Below are 18,713 nucleotides of genomic sequence, written 5' to 3' on the forward strand. Positions count from 1 at the left end.
AGTCGCTGCCCAAGGGCTATTGCGGAGACCAAAGCTCAGCCCGGCGGGGCAGGCACCGCCGCCCGCCCGCAGGGGGCGCACCGAGAAGCCGGGACGACGCACCGGCAGCCCTACTCCCCTCCCCCTGGGGTCTCAGCGCATGCGCGGCCCCGCCGCTTGTCTCCGAGAAGATGGCGGCTTCCTCGCTGTGGTGGCTCCTGCAGGCCGCTCGGCAGGTCAGCATGGGTCACTCCCGGCCCTGCTCCCCTTCGCGACCGCGGCCGGCCCAGGGAGCGGGCAGGGACGGCTAGGGGCTGCTGGGCTTGTTAGACCGGCGGCTGCGGCGGTGGGAACAACGCGGGTGTAGGTGCAGCTGCGGGTTATTCGTGCCCCGGGTGTCGTGAATTCCTTGCTGGCTTCTGTCAGCTGAGCGGGATCACACGTTACGCTTACTGGGCAGGAGCAGGGAAGTAGTTTGAAGAAGTCTGGCAAAGAGACATTTATGAAAATAATACATAGTTGGATCGGGCAAGGTGTGCGGCAGGTGGGTATTATTGCAAGCTTCATTCTTTTAATTAGGTTCTCCCCTCGCCTTGCACTAGCCAAGTGCGGAGCTACTACGTGGACTGGAGGATGCTGCGGGATGTCAAGAGAAGGAAGCTGGCGTACGAGTACGCGGACGAGAGGCTGCGGATCAACGCCATCCGGAAGAACACTATCCTCCCCAAGGAGCTGCAGGTACCGGGCAGCCCCCCCCGGCCCTTGCTGCGGCGGCCGCGTTACAGACGTTTGCGATTCCCAAAGTCACTGGCCCAGGACCATGTCACATTGCATAGCTACCGCTAGCGCCCAGGCGTCTGCAGAGCCTTTTGGGAGTGTTTACAACGGGGTATTCGCCTGACTAGAGGCTGTGTGTGTTGGGTTGTGGGTTTGGGTTTTTTAAAACCAGTGCTTCTCCTGTAAGCAGTATATGTAACACTATATGTGATGAAGTATCTTCCTTCCCCCTCCCCCAGCTGCACTATCATACATTCAGAAAGCTGTTTTCCTTATTTCTGCTAATATGGGCTATTATGTGGTTACTTGTAGAACTTCCCAAATAAACATTAGATTTTTTTTTTCTTTAAAAACTTGGAAGCCTGAGCCAGTCAAAAGCACCTATTTGTTCAATTAGAAGTACTTAATTGTATTTCTTGCCTGAGCTACAAGCATGCAAGAGCTGCATCAGATTTGGACACTAGAGCTGTTCTTAAAAGTGCACCTACTCACTGCCCAGCTCACAGCCTTCCTTACTAATCATTAAAAACATTTGTGTCAGAAATATTCCTGTACGTATTTGATCTGGTCATACTTAATTGTGGGGAGGTCCTTACAATGCTTAAACATCGTTGGAGAGAAAGTATATGGATCTGCTTTTATGTATTGACTCTACTGTTGTCTTGGCAAGCCTAGTCTATGTGGATGTCCTTGCAGAAAAAAAACCACAGATTGCAGCTGGCCTTGCTTTTGCTGTTCCTCAGCTGCTTTTGTCACCATTTGCAGTCACTAACTTATAGCAGCAGTTAGAAGAAAAAGACTCCAGGGAAGTAACTTTTATCTCCCCTACAAAAAGTTATTTAGGCTCCAAATTTAAAGACTTTAAAAGTAAGTAACGAGTTTTCTCTGAAAGCAGAAGTTACTTTCTGAAAAAAATTTAGGAATTAAATAGGTAGATAAAGTACTGCAAATGTTTGGCTATACTAGGGGCACATAAAGGTAGGGCTATATACATAGGTAAGATACACAACTGGACAAAACCAGTAACTGAAATATGCTCTGAAGACAAGCAGTCCTCCTGACCTTGCTGTTATTAAAGGTGAAAGTCACCATGCTGCCCTTTGAATTCAAACATCCTTTTGGAAGATAGCCTTACACTTGCTTTTCTCCTGCAGCATTATAGGAGTGTTTGTAGTCCAGCCTCAGGCTTTCCTTTTACTTCCAACTGACTGAACATGGACTTCTTTGAGCCTTTCTGTCCTTCAGAAAATAGCATATTAAGAATGCTGCAATTAGGGATGCATACCCAGCCTCAAGCAACTTCCTTTAGGCTGCATTTCCTTGCTGAGCTCACTTTTTTCTGACACCGCTGCCACCTGGTGTTTCCTGAAAACTGGTGAGCTCTTTAGTTATGTGGAAAGACCTATCTTAAGCCTTCTCATTAGAAGAGACAGTAAAGGTCAAAGGGAGACAGGTGTCTGAGAGACACTTGGACTTGTCCTCTGGCTGCAACTCTTGGTGTCAGTAAAAAGGATCTTGTATATATCAAAACATGTTACCTAAGAAGGCAATTAATAAGAAACATATATTTAAATTCAGCCCATGTTAGGATTAGCCCACCCTGCAATAAGGAGAAAGCCAAGTGGATTTTGACTAACTATAATTACTGGCTTCAGGCTGTTCTGTTTGTGTAATAAAGTTAACTTTGGGGTCTCCCTGTGAATCATTTTACATTTGCCCTTAGGATGCCCAGAAAGAAGGGGTGAATCCAGGTAAGCATACTTATGAGGTAGTAGAGTAGCTTTGGCAGTACCTACTCTACAGCTAGATTTTGAGGTCTGATAATCAGCTCCCTCAAACTCTTGGGGAATACAGGTAACTCTGTGGTGTGGTCTTCTGTTTTAGGAAGTGGCTGATAAAGAGATTGCTGACTTGCCCCGGGACAGCTGCCCTGTGAGGATCCACAATAGGTGTGTCCTGACATCCCGCCCTCGGGGGGTGAAGCGGCGCTGGAGGCTTAGCAGAATAGTTTTCCGCCATTTTGCTGACCATGGTGAGATGTCTGGGATACAGAGGGCCATGTGGTAGATCGCTTCATGGATATACGTTCAGGCTGAAAACACGAAACAAGCTCAGCTTGGGTTTGAATTAGTTGAAGCAAGACTGTCCTGTCCAAGAGTCCAGCACCAGTATCAAACTGATAAAGGCAGGATGAGAAGCCATGATGATGCATTAAACTCACTGGATCACAGCTGGTATCAGTTGACAAGAAACAGCGTAACCACATTAAACTTGTCTGTATGAGGCAGTTTTATTTTGAGGTGGAAAAAAAAAAAAAATTACTACCAGAGGGCTGCAGAACTAAGCTGAGGTTTGTGATAAGGGCAACATTAGAAATAAAGACATACAGCACAAGGCTTGTTTAAGCAGTTGTTTTGTCACTGTACGGTAAGTTCACCACAGTAATTTGGGTAAAAGCATGAATGGAATTGCACAACAGAGCAAAGTGGTATTCCAGACAAGGGTGAGCACAAACTGAAAACAAAACATGGCCTCAAATTAGATACTCTTGCTATGCAAAAATATATGTATAATAACAAAGCAGACCAAATGGATAACAGACCCATTAGAAACTACAGCATGCTAGTATTTATCTCCTGCTTGTGGTCCAATGCTTTAAGAATAAGGTAGCAAATCCTAGTCCAGACAATAATTGGAGAATAATGGCTTCCTTAATCCATACGGTAACATCGAACAAATCTGTCCTTGGGAGACACATGAGAAGGACGCAGGAAGGAAACAATAAGAACAAGCCTGCTGCTAAGCTCATGTTTGCCCTGTACTCTTCTTCAAAGCAGGGCAATGAAGGGGAAATGGCTGCTCTGTCCCGCTCCCTCACACTGGGGCTGAGGCTGCAGTAAACAGGCCAAGTAGAACTGTACTACAAGCAGATGGAAGGCACACACAGCAAACTGACAGCAACCCATCAGCCCTAGTGGAGTCAGATTTTGGAGTGTAAGCTATCTCAATATATTTACTACTCCATTACCTTAAAATACTTGAAATTTTATAGGATAAAGTGTAGCTTGTCTCTCGTCCTTATACATCATTAGAGCCAGGGCAAGCTCAGTGGCCAGCATCAGCAGCTTACTGCCCTCCTGTGACTGATGCCACCACAAAGACCCCTCAATGAGGCCACAGCATAGGCACCCACTGAAGAGCTGTTCTTACTTTAAAAATTCACAAGAGGTTAAACAGCAGTCATTAATTTTAGTAATTAATCACAGGATTAACACCATATTGTTTCTGCTTAACTGTCAAGTGTTTGAGATAGTGGTTCTACTTTCTTCAGCATCTGTCCCTTTGTGACATGATTTACAGTTCAACATACACCCCACATTTCATTAAAACAAAAAATTTACACTTTTACATTGTTCTGTTTCACCACTCTCCACTCATCCGAGAGGCTTTTTCAAGGAAGGGTAAGGTTTTACCTATGTTCCACCCTTCAGGAAATGGTGAACCACTTGACTAAAGGAAATGCTTTATAAGCTATTTTATTTAAGTATTTTCTCCAACCTGAAATGGAAAATTACTGTCTTTGCTTGGAAGAAGGTTGTATAAACAATGATCTTTGCAGCACGGCATGTCTCACATGGAAGATCAGTGATTAAGGCAGCCTTTAGAGTACTTTCAAATATCCATTGGCATGTCCTCTTTGGATTGTTTTTCTCTGCTTTCAACCCAGGCCTTGTTGATGGTGCGCTTCATTTCATCATCCCCTTCTGCATACATCTTTTTCAAAAGGTTCATAAGCCCTTCACTAGGGTCTGAGGTGTCATAGGCAGCCTTCCTGCAAGACGAACACATAGGAGAAGATCACATATACGTAACAATTCTGTGCAAAAAAATTAAACGCTAGCATTTGTTTGAAACATCCTGGTAACAGCAAGGATTTTCCTCTGGCAAACTCTTTAGACCCTGACAGTCTCAGTCAGCTTCCAAGTAGGGAGAATCCTAAAGAGTACCCTTAAATTACATTCAAGTTGAGAAGTATACCTAGAGCTGTTCCACTAAGGATGACAGGAAGCACTTTGCAGTAAACATGACCCTGGAAGCACCACCCTAAATTAATTTTAGGACATAGGAGTGGAAAGCAACAGACACATAAAGACCAGTATCTGTCTGTGGTGTTATGTGACAAGGGAACAAAAATAGAACTGTGACAACATTCACAGCCCAAAAGGCATTTTCCACTTCCCATTTTTCAGATTATCTCCAGAGGTTCACTGTCTCATTTTTAACACACTGCATTTCAAAGGAACTTTCTCAAGAAGCCAGCTGACAAACAGTGCCACCCACATGGTAAGCACCTGGGTATGCCATGCCCCCTATCATAAGCCTATACATAATGCTCCCTCTGGCAAACTTGCCTCTCTCTATCCTGTTTTCTTAAATCCCATAGGTAGTTACTAGTGCAGCTGCAGGCTATCTGAAAAACACACAGATCAAAATAGGTCAACAGAGGGAGAGAGCTCCCCAAACCAGTCTTGGAAGCTGGGAGGTACTTTTCTGAAGCCACTCATTTACCATGTTGCAAATTCCCAACACTGAATAGGGGAGCAATACTGATCATGACAGGCTGGGTAGTGTGGAGGACTTCTATGCACAAGATACAGGTTTAACAAAATGACCCTGTCCCTCCAACAACCTGCATTAGTAAAGTTACTATCTCTTCATCTCCAGTGATGTCAGTCAAGAGGGGAAGGTAGCTTTGCTCTAAGTTCAAGTACAGTTAGTTAGGACTAATCAGTTTTAGCCAATCATTCTATAAACAGATACAAAATGAACAGACATTGGCAGGTATAACTTTCTCAAAAGTCAATTTTTCCATGCTTCTTCTGTGTGGTATTGTACAAAACCAAAAAAAAACCCAAAACAAACAATACAGATTTGTTACATGATACACTACTTATACACACACACACACACATATATATATATAAAAACGTCTCTTGTCCTTGGGTGTTTCATGCCATAATCTACCATGCTTATATATCCAGTGTCTAAGCTGCTTGTAGGGTTGCCCCCAAGCATTTGAAGTGATACAAATTAGCTTGAGACTTTGTGTAATGACTTAGGTAAGCAGAAGCCTGTTTTGTCAAAAGTACGCTGGGATTTTTTGTGCAGGCGCTTCACACACAGGTGGCGAAATAATTATTTCGACCAGCACAGCTGAAATTATTATATCTGTATTTCTACACAGTATGCACTTAACCTGAAAAAGGTCAGCCTCACTAGAGCATTTTTTGTAATGAATGCAGCCATCAAATAAGAGAATTTTTAATTGGTTGATTAACACTCTGCAGGTCTGTCTGTCTTAGGTACTTCCTGTGATGCAGACTTCATCATTAGCAATAAAACAGTAGAAAAGTGGCAAGCAGCTACTCAAAGTGTATCTCCTGCACTTACAGTCCTACTGATAGCAAAAAAATCTCGATGATTCTCAAGCATCTCAGGGGCTTGTCCTCCAAAACAGCAATTTTCACCACCTGACTGCAGAGTCAGTATAGCACAGATCTGCTCTCCTGGCAGTCCCAAAACAAGCCAGAGAACAAGAGGTGGAAAACAAGATGGTGGGTTGAAGACACTTACTCTTTCTCTTTGCTTTCTTTTTCCACTTGAGTGAGACATTCCCATTTTTCCTCCCGCTTCTTCCTACACATCACAAGGACCATGTCTGTCTTTATCTGCATGGTGAAGAGCAAGACATGAATTCAGAATGCTAGTCGCAACCACAATGAATAAAGTTAGTTTAGAGCATAAACCTTTCTATCTTTGTAGATTTCTGAAGCATTTACCTCAGCTACTGATTATTATGTAGCACATAGGAAATTATAGTATGCACTGAGCTTCAAGGTGCAAAGTATTAACCTCACTGTAGACAATTTAAATGGCATGATTAATATACTACTAGTACAGAACTATAGTACCAATACAGAAGAACATTACAGTGCTGCAGAAACACCATTTAGTGATTCTCAGGATGCTAAAAGTACCCAGGACTGTCAGGTAAAGGATGGCTATATTTACTAGACTTCTCTAAGAATACCAAGTTCAGGTGGAGACTCCCCCAATTTATTTCTCCAAGGATAAGAAATTAGTTTTAGGGCATTGCTTAATCTTGCAGTGTGTTTGCCAGTTACAAGCAAAGCCTGTTTAATTGCAACCCTAACCTAAATTTCACAAATAACTCCTGCATGCCACAGCAGACAAGAATCTGCCAGACCTTTAGTTTAGTTTAGCAAGTACGTGACTACTGCTCACTTCTATGCCAAAAAAAAAAACCCAAACAAACAAACAAACAAAAAAACCCCAAAAACCAGAGCATCACGCATTTATTTCATTTGTTTTAATTTCACACTGTCCTAGTTTTACAGCAATTTCCAATAGAACCATAATTTCTTCACAACTAATGTCTCTAACTGCAGAACACAACTGTGCAGAATGCAGACAAAGTATCTGACACATTCCTAAGCCTGGAAAGATGCTACAAGTTTCAGAGTATGGACACTGCCCCCAAGTTGCAACAATCAGCAGTAAAATGTTGCCAGGGTTCAATTCCAGAACACCACACTCTTAACAAAGGCAGAGAGGTTTCAGACTTTGTTTTGGGTGTTAAACCTATTTAAGCTTCCCAAGATTCGGGTCTCCTGACAAGTCTCTTAGACCTTAAAATTGCAACGAATTCCTCTGAAATATTTAAAAGCAGAAGGATGTAAATGGATATTTAGTGGAATTTTCTGCTTAATTGTTTCTGAAATCCTGTCAGACAGGTATTTAGAAAAGTGTACATTAGCTAGACATGATCTATTGAAATAGGCCATGGATTCCAGAGGATAATTCCACAGTTATGACAATTAGAATTTAATAAGAATCACATTCACAGTGAAGAAACATTACCGACAGAGAGAGGGACTGAAGGTTAGCGCTGAGTCTCTTGAACTAGTCAGGCAATGAATATGGTACTATGTGAAGGACCCAGGTATCTCTTAACAGACAATGTGCACTGACCTTTCTAGAGCTGCCTTCCACAGAGATGGGTTTCAGGAGGTTGTTGAAGGTCATGGTGTAGTTCTTCCCATTCAGATTCTTCACTAGCAGATCAAACGACCTGGGACCAGAAAGCAGGGGGAGGAAGGTCACAAATACTGCAATCACTGCAAAACTACTGAGCCTTGCCACCAAAAACAACGTCAAAAAATATGTCAGGCGTATTTCTTGAGAAAGCATGTCAACAGGCTTGAATTACTTTCTTCCCAGGGCTTACAGATCTTCAGTTGGATTTAATACTGTGGATTTAAAAGGACATATCCAGACTTGCCAACAAACTGAGACCTTCAGGGGGTTCATTCTACCTCACTGAACTCCTACAACCTTGTAAAGGCAGATTTACTTCATGTACACTTCTGTTCTATACCATCAAAAAACAGGGCTAACACTGCATATCCTGGCAAGCGTGATGAGATGATTGTACAATGAAAAGATCCTGATACCCTCTAAGGAAAGCTACACTTACGTAGTGCTAAGTGGTAATAAAAGCTAATACCCCTCAGGATTTAAAAAAAAGAAAAAAAAATAAAAAAAGAAGGTGAGGAGTAAAGGCTGATCCAGAACAGCACTCAACACATCCCTGCATTTCAAATGGCATTCTTCACCCATGCTCCCCTGTGCTGTGTGGTGCAACAAGGTGAACTCACCTCTCTGTGAAATTCACCTGCACATTCTCAGCTGGAAGCTTCTGGACTCCATTTAAAGAGATGTAAATCTTAATAAACTTATCTGACTGATCCCAACCTGCAAGTGGAAAAAATAGATTAAGTTCTACCTTTCCTCCATGACCTTTGTGCATTTCATTCCAGCTCCCTCTGTGAAGTCCCCTAGCAATTTGCAGGATCTCTGCCTAAACCAAAATAATCTTCAGAGAAATAAGAGAAGACATAAATTATTCAGGAATGATGTGAGAGTAAAAGGAGGTCCTCACACGTAGCCCTATTCCCCAATTCCTGCAAATTCTGAGCAAAACATACTTACCAGCTCAGACAAAAGGAAAGCAACCCTGTCTGTGATAGGGAGTCAGAGGCAGCTGTCTGCTTCTGCTGCAGTTTCCTTGACCCACTTTTTCCCCTACTCCCTGCAGGACAAGTATCTTGAGCAATTACCTCTCCTTTCACTTACATGGCAAGCCGAAAAGCTAAAGCTCACTCATTCCTGTTAAGCACTGGGCAGCGAAAAATACTAGTAAGTATGTACCAGGGATCATTAATGCATCCTACCCCTACTATCACACAAACAGAACTAATACACACTCTGGTTGGGACAGCATACTAAGCATGCGGTAGCATTTTAAGCGGGGTTTCCAAAATGAAATAATCACTTAAGAAGCCGCCTTTATAATACTAAGTGGCAACTGTAAGTCACACTAATGCTGCCCTGCCTTCTCTACAGAGATGCTGGAACTCCAGTAAGTGTTCAGAAAAACAAACCTACCATAATTGTTTATTTTGACCGTGTACCCTCCCAGCGACACCTTTTCTTCCTCCACTGCATCTTTTGGCTTCAGTGGAGGCTGATTCTTGATTTCTAGCTCTAGCTTGTGTTTCTCTGTCATCAGGACATCACGAAGTCGCTTCCTTGTGGCCTTTGTAAGCAATTCTTTTACTTCTTCCAAATCTTTCAGTAACTGGTGTAAAAATAGAGGATCAGACGTGCATATTAGATACAGATATTTGTACTCTCGGTTCACGGCTGAGCTCTTTCAGTGATGACTTTCAGATTTCCCAGATGCAGCCGTTTCAGGGTTACCGAGTCAGTTGTTTCATTTCCTTCTTCACCCCGCTAACCGTGAAGCCACCGATTCCTCACTCCCGCTCGCGTTCTACTTTCTCGGCCACTATACATTTCAAGGTTTAAGACTGCACCCATTATAAAACCAAGAGAAATCCACAAAAGGTTCTGGTTTATGCTCAAAGCGCCCAGCACCATGTCGGGGTGAACACCTGCAGCGCCCAGCAGACACCCAAGCCGAGAGCTCCCGGCCGACCGCCCCCCGGCTCCCCATAGCAGCCGGCCGACCGCCCCTCGCCCCGCACCGCCCGCCCCGGTTCCTGTCAGAGCCCCCGGGACAGGTGGGGGATGCTCACCTCCTCGCGCCCTGCAGCCATGTCGCGTGCGGCGGCCCACCGGCGGCAGCAGCAGCAGCTCCCACGGCCCCTCTGGAACCTTCCGGCCTCCCGCTCCTCCCACTCGCCGCCCGAGCGCGCCGCGGAAGTGACACAATGCCGCCGCCGCCGCCACTATCAGCGCTCCGTGAGCGCGGTCATGGCGGCGGGGTGGGGCTTCGGGCCTTCACACCTCCCCCAACTCCGGTGCTGCTCGTGCCGCCCGCAGGCAGCGCCCCTGGCGGTGGCCGCGGCGAGCCCCGGGCCGGGAGGCGGTCCCTGAGGGGCTCCGCGCGGAGGGATCGCTTCGCGCTTGTCGCGGCTGACGGGGGGGGGTGGCGGGGGAGCCGGGGTGGGCTTCTGAGCGACCGCCATCTAACTGCTGTAGGGGAGATTTGGAATGATCTGCCTGAGCACCGCAGCCTCGGCTGCAGTTGGTCAAGGTAAAAATATAGTGAGGTGCTTCTCACCACCGTTACCTTAGCGTCCAGAACAACAGAAAAAACAAGAGTTTCTGCATCCCCAGGTTCCAGTCGGACCTTAAAATTTCACGAAGGAAGAAAAAAAACCCCAAAACTAAAAAAAAAAAAAACAAATAGTGTCAATCTTTCAGTAAACAGGGAAGTGAGGGTGTCAGCCTTTGTCTCCAGATGTCTTTTATAAGCAATGGAACTCAAGGCAGGATACAGCCCTTCAAGGTTTCTCTGAAAGTGCCAGTTCTAACATCTGTTTTACCCAACAGAGGAATTACACCTAATTTGCTGATTTATGGCCTTAGATTGTTATCTTTTTCTGAAGTGAATATCCAAGAATTAATTTGTAAAGATTAATAGCAAACCTGAAGCCAAGGATTTACGTTCAACTCTGCATTCCACAAATCAGTTTTAACAGACATTGTACTGAAGGGTTTATTATAACCCTCTGGTCCAGTGCTTCATGATCTGCAGCTGAGAAAGGACCAGGAAAGATCTGCATAACTAACTCTGTGGTTGGTTGTGATTTCCACAGGACTTCAGCTTGTCCAGCATTTGAAGCTGGGCCAGATGATTCTATATGGAAAATACAGTATGGTTAACTGGAATTTACTTTATTGGTTAAAGGCAGTTGCTTATTCAGGAATTGTTTCCTTGTGATCTTTGTTGAGCAGTCACCAAGACAAGAAAAAACTTCATGTGGGTTTTTTCTCGATACTAATTTTGTAGTTTCTCCACTCTTAGCTGTGGCCTTATTAAGTGCTCATAGTTTTAGAATTTAAACTGGTATTGCTTTATAATTTAATTTCTGGTTAGAGGAGAAAATGCTTTTGCTAATACATAAATGCATTGGTAAGAGCCTGTAATTTGCTTCTTTTGTGATATTTTTTTAAAATCAGTGTTTATGTTGTTTCCTTAGGCGCATTTCCATGCCTGTGGCACTTCCACTTGAGTGGCAGCTTCCATCCACATGGAAGAGTTGTCTATTGTGTTGTATAAACAGGTTCCACACAGCTCCCCTTTGCATAAAGCTGTAGTAGCATCTGCGTCCTCCCCTGGCTGGAAACAGAAGACAGCCTGACAAAGCCAGGTTGTCATCTTGTGTGCAGCTGTACAAAGAGCACAGTGGCAGGCCTTCTCTTGGAGAAGAATCAGAAAGGATCCTGCATCAGGAAGGGGAAAAGGAGCTAGGTTAGAGTAAGTAGGAGTACTGAAACTCAGCTGAAAGATCCTGGTCTGGTCTGTCTGGCAAAGAAAATACAATGCAGAGTGGTCTTCAGTGCTGTTCAGCTTGGGGAAGCGGTAAGGATGGAAGCATCTGAGAGGGTGTTGAAAAGCTGTGGGCTATTATCTAGCAAGTAGTAGCCTTCGGCTTCTGTCTGCAGGAATTGATAGCAGCTCATGAAAACAGTCCTTGGATAGTGATGTGGAGGTAAAACAGTACCAAATGTTATGTCTGGTAAATTTAATCTTCAGCTTTTCTCTCTCTTTGCCTTTGTATCTTCCCCTGAAGTGCTGTGTGCCTTTCCAGTTACCAGGGAATAATGGCTGTTGATCTTAATTAATAAAAAAGAAACCCTGCAGCAATTGCTCACATGGAAAATGGTTTTATAAAGCATTTGAATACTTTTGACAGCTGTAAATTCTGGTCTGCCCTGTTCTTGTTCAGCCGTGCTTCTCTGTTAGGAGTCAGTTTTCAATTTCTTTCTGTGTCCTTGTGCTCCCTATGACCCTTCTGATAAGCATGCTGCCTCATGGCTTACTTGCATATTTCTCTTGTGTACTCCAGGGAAGCATGACATCCTTAACAATGGCTCCTGTTGCCCCATGGCTATGTATCAATGACCTTCAAGAAAAGCTTATTTACCAGCACGTTCTCTGGGCTGGCAACCTCAGGCTAGCATTTGGAGTGGAGGGCCAGGGTGACCCGTTAGCTCTCTGGCATGGTGCCTGTCTGTCAGACTTGAACAGGAGACCCTTTGGGAATGAGTACATTGTCCTAATGAACGGGTTAGAATTGGCTGTGTAGCACAAACACGTTTTGGACAGCTAGTCTGCCAAGTCTAATAGGGCTCCTTAGAAATGACCACCATGAGTGACCTGTAAAAAAAACTTAGCACAGCAGCAGTTTATTATTGCAAACAGACTGAAGCTATTCCTTAAGTAAATGGCTTATGAAAATAAGCACCTTATTCCCATTTTGTATGCATTTCCATTTATTTTACAAGTTTACATTGTTCACACAATGATAACAAGGTACCAATCCAAACAATTCTGTAACAATTAAAAAAGTAAACATTTGTTGTGACCATGTACATTGAATTGCACTTTTAATACCAAGCATTACACTTATATTTCCATATTATATTTTATATAATACGTGGATTTGTTGCACAAGTACTGGCAGTATGGAGTTGTTCTCAGTTTAAAATCTGATATCACTGTGATGCTCTTCTTTCCTAACTCTTTAGGATTTGCAAACTTGGGACACACACAGATGACAAATGCAGATCCAGATCTAGAAAACTTCATTGTAATGGAGCCAGAGCTTTGAAGCTGCTCTCTGGTTTCAATGTGCTAAAGTGAGTCCATCTTGAATGGCAGGCACTGAGGGATTTGGACCATGCCTGATTAGACTCTTTTCTGCATTCACGTGTCAGCTTTTCCCAGTTCAGAGAAGCCAGAAAATCTTCCATGGGAAAGCAGCAGTTCCCAAAGCTCAAGAGAGCTTGTGGCACAGGTTGGTATGGGCAGCAGTGCAAACCCAGGGATTACTGGAAGGGGGGAATTCGATCTGGAGAAAAATCTGAGAATATCTGCTGTCATTTGCATTGGTAGTACCATCCATGTATTATATAAAATACAAAAATAAGAGAAACTGGAAGGAAATTAGTACAGCCCAGGATTCTGGTGGTATCAAATCGTAAATGAAATTTATGACACCAAATCCTTTTGATGTATTTATCCCCTTGTGATTCAGTTTCCTATATATTATTCTATATGTAAGATATAGTTTTCCAAAGTTACATATATATTCCTTTACAGGTTAAATAAAAGCAAGTCCCACTGAATAAGAAAATAAGAGGAAGTAATGTCCTAATTCTCTACCCATATCTTTTTGTCTTTTTCAGGTAAAAATAGCATGAAATACATTCAGTAGCAAAGCAGTTGGAATCCAGGAGAAGAAGAGAGCCCTGTATTCCTGGAGGATTAACCTGTACGTGTTAAGACATGATCCTGAAATAAATTATGTAGACTTCTGACTTTGGTAAGGTGGGATCTTGATTAATGCTCAGCATTATTCATCCTCCTGCAAATTCTCTGAATTTCCCAAACCCCATCTATGGATCAGCTCTGTTTTAAAGGCTGCTGTGATGTACACCCCACCTAACTTGAAAGGTCCAAACTTGAGTGCTTCGTTGTGTCTCCCCTTAGTATTATTACTCAGAAAGAGGTAATAGGACAGCTCCCAGTAAGATATTCACATAACAGACAGGAAAATAATATAGTTCAAGCCTTTGTGCTTGCAAGAACAACATGACGACCGGCGCTGTGTTAACTCACAGCAATGCCTTGGGTGTACACAACATTACCTGTCTAGAGCAGCCAGCTGTTTGCACAGCAGCCCATTCTGCAGGGTTCAGCTGTAATAGGTGTGCTTGTCACTCAGAACAGTCCCCAGTCTTGAGGGAAACATCTCTGCCCTGATCTTCACATTCAGACAATAACATGTACTAAGGTTTTCTCTCTAGCAGTTGGAAGAAAACTTGCATTGTAACATCAGAAGCATGCCTGTTTTCAGTGCCAAAGGTATTTAGGCTTATCAGATCATGCAGAAGTATGCCAATTATCCCTGAGTCTAACAGTACAATCAAAATAAGAGTTATAGTTTTCCCACACATATAAGTAGTTCCATGGATTTCAGTGCAACTACTTAACAAAAAACAGGGAACAGCCCTACCTTTATCCTGTGGAGAAAGCATGACTTATGTAGCTTCCAAGTTTTGATACTTCAGTGACAGTAAATTCAGATTTTTATGTACTCCTACATTGCTATGTTCAGTAGGTCAATGGCATCGTGACTCTAAAGTCAATGGGATGCTTCATGCTCTGTCAAGGGGCTGAATTCTTGTTGTTGACTTTCTATCTCCTCTTGTAAATGGCTGTTTTTATTTTGAGTTGTTTTTAACACAATGGCACAGATAAAAGCATCTATCTTAAATTTTAACAGCCAACTAAGAGAAGTCCTTTAAAATGTCCAACAAAGAAGACAAACATTGCTTACCTATGTAAGCAATGTAACTTAGCTGTAGCAAATTATATACTAATTAATGGGCAGGACAAGGATGAGTTTGTCAGTTGGCAGTACTGATTACACAGCTGTCTCCCTTTCCCAAGACTGGTTTTACTGAACTTTAACACATACAGACCTCAGGGATTTTGCAGTTTCTTGGATTAACAGCACACACGATATTTTCTATTTTATTGTTATTTTCTCTGGGCTACATTTAGAATTTTTACGTGAAATACGTCCTATTACTTTAGAATATTAAGTTTGATTCACAAAGATAATACAAAACTAGTTCACAGAGGTACCATGTAACTAAATCAGCCTTGCTTCATTTATCCTGTAAAGTGTTACAGTCAAAGTAAAAACAATTGCTTTTTAACTTGAAAAAAGTACTCTCCCCTCTCCCCCCACATTGGGCATATCAAGAACAGATTAGAATCCAACAAGATAAACCAGTTGTACTAAAAAAAATTCTTTGGAGATTTAACCCTAATCAAAGTAAAGACTTTATTCAGAACTGTGCATTCTCAATAAAATTAAAAAATAAGATTTAGTTCCACACATACATTTATAAAATTCAAATTACTTTTAATATAAGTTTGATGTGGATACATAGTTTAATACTGACTTAGGAAAAGAAATATTAATCACTGCAGACTTACAAGCCATGTTCGCTGTTCCAGTGCCACACAAAAAAAACAGTTTCAGTGAGACTTTGATGATGTTTTCTGCTGAAAATCTGAACAACGATCCAGCTATCCCTGACTGATCAGCTGGTCTGGCATACGTGTGCACATAACTCTGTCACACACTGCTGAAAAGGGCTAATTAAACCCCATATTTGTTTTTCTCACAGGAAGCTAAGTTTCCCAATAGCATATATAGTCAGCAGGCAAAATTTTAGCTTGCCTGGTTTAATCCTGCAGTCTTGCTCCTTTCCTTGTTTCTGAGTATAACTATGCTTATTCATCAAGATAATGCCATAGAGCTATTTTCTTATTCTTTCAGTAGTTTTGAGAACACACATTTTCCATGTAAATACTACTCTTCCAAACACCACTGCTTGGTGACACTTGGAAGACACTACCTTGGGACTATAGATGGAAAGTGAAAGTAGTTTTTTGCCTTTATGTCACTGCCAAGAGTGATAATGCAGCTGTTGCCTTCGGAAACTTTTTTTGCTGATGTAAGCCAGCTTCCATTCTACAAGGTTTTGAAATCCCGGGTAGCAAAGCAGGTAGCAAACATTTTTTTGTCACAGAAACTCAACTTCCAAAGTCAGAGAGCAGCTACAAAGAGAAAGACAATGTTGTGTCAAAGTGAGTTCCATGGGACGTGGTGAGCTTATTTAACAGTTCTTTTTTGGTGAACTGGGGAAGTACCACTCCCACAATCCACCTGCAGTCATTGCACCCTTTGAGATGATTTAACTCATTAATGTGTCAAAAGACTACCCAAAAGGGGAAAAATCCACCCCACATTTTTTTTTGTTTGGTTGCTTTTAATCGTCTCTAGTAAGTGCCATAACAAGGACAAGGCACATGACTGTACAACAGGGAGTTGGAGGGGTGAGTTCTTTGAGCAGAAGTGAGCTGTTACATTAAGTCATCTGCTCAGGGAATCATAGTCTTACCCATTTATTTTTTTATTATTACTGCCTTTTTCCAATCAAGGTTTTAAATTAACTTTTAAGAATGATTTAAAATAAATGAAATGAGAAATTCGGACACTTGTCAAACCATCAGTGTCACTCATCGGCACAGTACTCTCAAATGTAACAATCAGATGTTCACCAGGTATTCTTAAATGTCACTTCAAATTTATTATGCAGTTCATTTTGAGCGTGAAGTGGAACTGGTAAATGAATGACTAATGCTAGGCTTAGACAGTTAAGAGAACAGAAACATTTATGCAAATATCATTAGCAAGAAAGCAACCAGGGAAAAAGATCTTTGTTCATATTTGCAAAAGAAATTCCTTTTGCCTTTTCACCCTTTTTTTCTCACTATATTAATGTTTCCACATAATCACTGTTCTTGCAGGTACATTTTCAAATATTAATTTTTTTTAGCCCCTTACTCCTAGAAGAGAGAATTTCGTTGCAGGATTGTGTCAAGATAGTGATCATATTTTGATCTCTACTTCAAACAGCTGACTGCCTTTCAGAATCATTCCTTTGGCACAGGTAATATTTACACTACCCTGTTTAAAATAATTCAGAATTATGCTTGACAACAAAGCACAAGATGGGTATCATTAAATTTTATTGTACAAAACTGACAAGATATGGCATTACTTAGAATTAAAAAAAGAAAAAAACAGAACTAATGTCCCTGGAACAATTTTGTAAATGGAACAATTAATACACAATCTTTAGTCCAGCAGTGATATTTACCTGCAAGACCTTCTTTAGACATGACAGATATAATTAAAAAAATACTCCATCAGTTCAAGCAATAGTTTAATTTTACATGAAATAAGTATTTCTATAAACACTTTATGTTCAGTCAAAACAAATGCTTTTGGATTTTCTTACCTTAAGAGATAAAAAACAACCAGGCAAGTTTGGGAATCATCAGAGAAGTCTACCCCATGGGAAAGTCTAGGTTTTGTATTCCACTTCAAAATGTTTGTGTTTATAAAAATAAGTAATACCAACATAGCATTTCCTAAGTAGCAAACAGATCTTCACGCTGTGGTGTCTTATCAGTGCAGCATAAACATTTTGGGGTTGGTTTTTTTTTTGAGACCTCATTTCTGTGTCAAATTCAGAATTTGAATATAGACCCAGGGAAAGGTTTTCATTACTGTTATTCATAAAACCTACCCCTTATTGCACAGGATATACAAAAGGTCTAAACTATGCAAGGTCTTCACTCTGCTTCAGGTCAAAAAAATCAAATAAACACTGAACAATTTTACCTTTATCCCAGTGGAAAGAATTATTTCTTGCAAATTGTAGTATAAACTAAAAATAAAAAGGGAACTAGGTAACTTTATGTTAAATTCCAGTTCAGTTGTCAATAGCCTTCACACAACAGTGCTACAAGGAACTGCACTACTTGCATTTCTGAAGAAAAAACCAATCAGAACTAAGAACTTATCAGGGAAGCTCATAAACAATTGTGCTAAGAGAGCACAAGACTATCTTTGCTATGGCCTAAGCTTTACAAAAAGTGCTTCTCTGCAGGACACAGTCACTGCGATAAACTTCTGAGATGGTCCCAGGGCGTAAGCTATCCTAAGACACCCGCACACACACTGGTACTTATTACACTGTGCTTTCTATGAAGAGATTATGCTTCAGTACTTTACATTTTCCATTCTCTCTCTTCCTCCAGAAGAAAAAACCTTCTATCCAAGATAAAAATAAGTTTGAAGAATTAGTCGTGTATTAAAGACCTAGTTTTGAAGTATTTATTTAACATCTAGTCATATAAAATAAAGTGTAAAAGTATGAAGGTATCAGAACGTGGCTTTCAGCAAGGCAGTTTGGGAAGTAAGAATTCAACATAAACCAGGAATTATTTTTTCCCCCTTTGAAAAGGGTCACATCAGAATGAATGAAAAACACCGAAGAATTTCACTTCAAGCCTGCACTCCTGCCTTTTGTCCTTTCTCCAAGAGGAGAGACCACTGGAAGAATCCTCCAGGGTTCAGTTGTGTTGTTCTTTGTGCTCTTGATTGGGGTCTGTCAGGAACTATGTACTGCCCTCTTTGGGTGGCAGGGACGGCTGAGACTGCTGCAGTGGCTGTGTGCCTGTCGCCGTTTTGATAGAGTTCAGAGTTTTGCTAAACCAAGAGTTTTTGGCAGCTTGGATTTCATTCATAAGGGCTCCTCTCTGGTGCTCCAGCTCCTACAAAAGCAGAATAGTCAGAACTGATCAAAGCCCAGGTAATTAACAATAAAGCATCTTCAAACTCAGTCCCTGCAATCCAGCACTTCCTTGCAAGCTCCCAGGCACTGGGGAGAGAAGGCAGATTGAAATTGCA

The 18,713-nt window shown here is 41.9% G+C and overlaps 4 protein-coding genes across 7 annotated transcripts in view; 2 read left to right on the top strand and 2 right to left on the bottom strand.

The window, feature by feature from the left end:
* The first annotated feature begins 132 nt into the window (after positions 1–132).
* MRPS14 (mitochondrial ribosomal protein S14) lies at positions 133–3,150 on the top strand. The gene is made up of 3 exons (XM_080623947.1): positions 133–215; positions 559–717; positions 2,641–3,150. Exons 1-3 carry the CDS (start codon positions 171–173, stop codon positions 2,821–2,823), a joined length of 387 nt encoding a protein of 128 aa, XP_080480073.1. The 5' UTR covers positions 133–170; the 3' UTR covers positions 2,824–3,150.
* Positions 3,151–3,293: 143 nt separating this feature from the next.
* Positions 3,294–10,084, bottom strand: CACYBP (calcyclin binding protein). Its single transcript, XM_080623945.1, has 6 exons — positions 9,939–10,084; positions 9,286–9,478; positions 8,496–8,592; positions 7,810–7,909; positions 6,391–6,485; positions 3,294–4,588 (listed from the first exon to the last, which is right to left on the bottom strand). The coding sequence occupies exons 1-6, from the start codon at positions 9,957–9,959 to the stop codon at positions 4,429–4,431; spliced, it is 666 nt and encodes a 221-aa protein (XP_080480071.1). The 5' UTR covers positions 9,960–10,084; the 3' UTR covers positions 3,294–4,428.
* On the top strand, positions 10,074–13,015 carry LOC308224210 (uncharacterized protein; the record flags this gene model as incomplete). Its single annotated transcript, XM_080623946.1, has 2 exons — positions 10,074–10,399; positions 12,901–13,015. The coding sequence occupies 2 exons, from the start codon at positions 10,074–10,076 to the stop codon at positions 13,013–13,015; spliced, it is 441 nt and encodes a 146-aa protein (XP_080480072.1).
* A 984-nt stretch (positions 13,016–13,999) lies between these two features.
* The window catches only part of RABGAP1L (RAB GTPase activating protein 1 like), a gene marked incomplete at its 5' end in the record, with an annotated part of 248,601 nt that continues 243,887 nt past the window's right edge, over positions 14,000–18,713 (bottom strand). Inside the window, one exon of one of the 4 annotated variants that reach the window (XM_080623940.1) lies at positions 14,000–18,577. In XM_080623940.1, the coding sequence (XP_080480066.1) occupies positions 18,422–18,577 (156 nt within the window). In that variant the 3' untranslated portion in view covers positions 14,000–18,421. The remainder of the gene's footprint in view (positions 18,578–18,713) is intronic. The other 3 variants (XM_080623941.1, XM_080623939.1, XM_080623938.1) reach the window with 3 other exon arrangements.

The sequence above is a fragment of the Psittacula echo genome (genome assembly GCF_963264785.1).
Source record: "Psittacula echo genome assembly, chromosome: 7".
NCBI classification, from domain to species: domain Eukaryota; kingdom Metazoa; phylum Chordata; class Aves; order Psittaciformes; family Psittacidae; genus Psittacula; species Psittacula echo.

Bases quoted from the DNA above. Each gene is read 5' to 3' on its own strand.
- MRPS14 (XM_080623947.1), top strand. From the start codon at position 171: ATGGCGGCTTCCTCGCTGTGGTGGCTCCTGCAGGCCGCTCGGCAG. The intron at 216-558 runs GTCAGCATGGGT...TCTTTTAATTAG, and splicing joins TCCTGCAGGCCGCTCGGCAG to GTTCTCCCCTCGCCTTGCAC. The intron at 718-2,640 runs GTACCGGGCAGC...CTTCTGTTTTAG, and splicing joins TCCTCCCCAAGGAGCTGCAG to GAAGTGGCTGATAAAGAGAT.
- CACYBP (XM_080623945.1), bottom strand. From the start codon at position 9,959: ATGGCTGCAGGGCGCGAGGAG. The intron at 9,479-9,938 runs GTGAGCATCCCC...TTTTTACACCAG, and splicing joins TGGCTGCAGGGCGCGAGGAG to TTACTGAAAGATTTGGAAGA. The intron at 8,593-9,285 runs GTAGGTTTGTTT...TTCCACTTGCAG, and splicing joins GGTCAAAATAAACAATTATG to GTTGGGATCAGTCAGATAAG.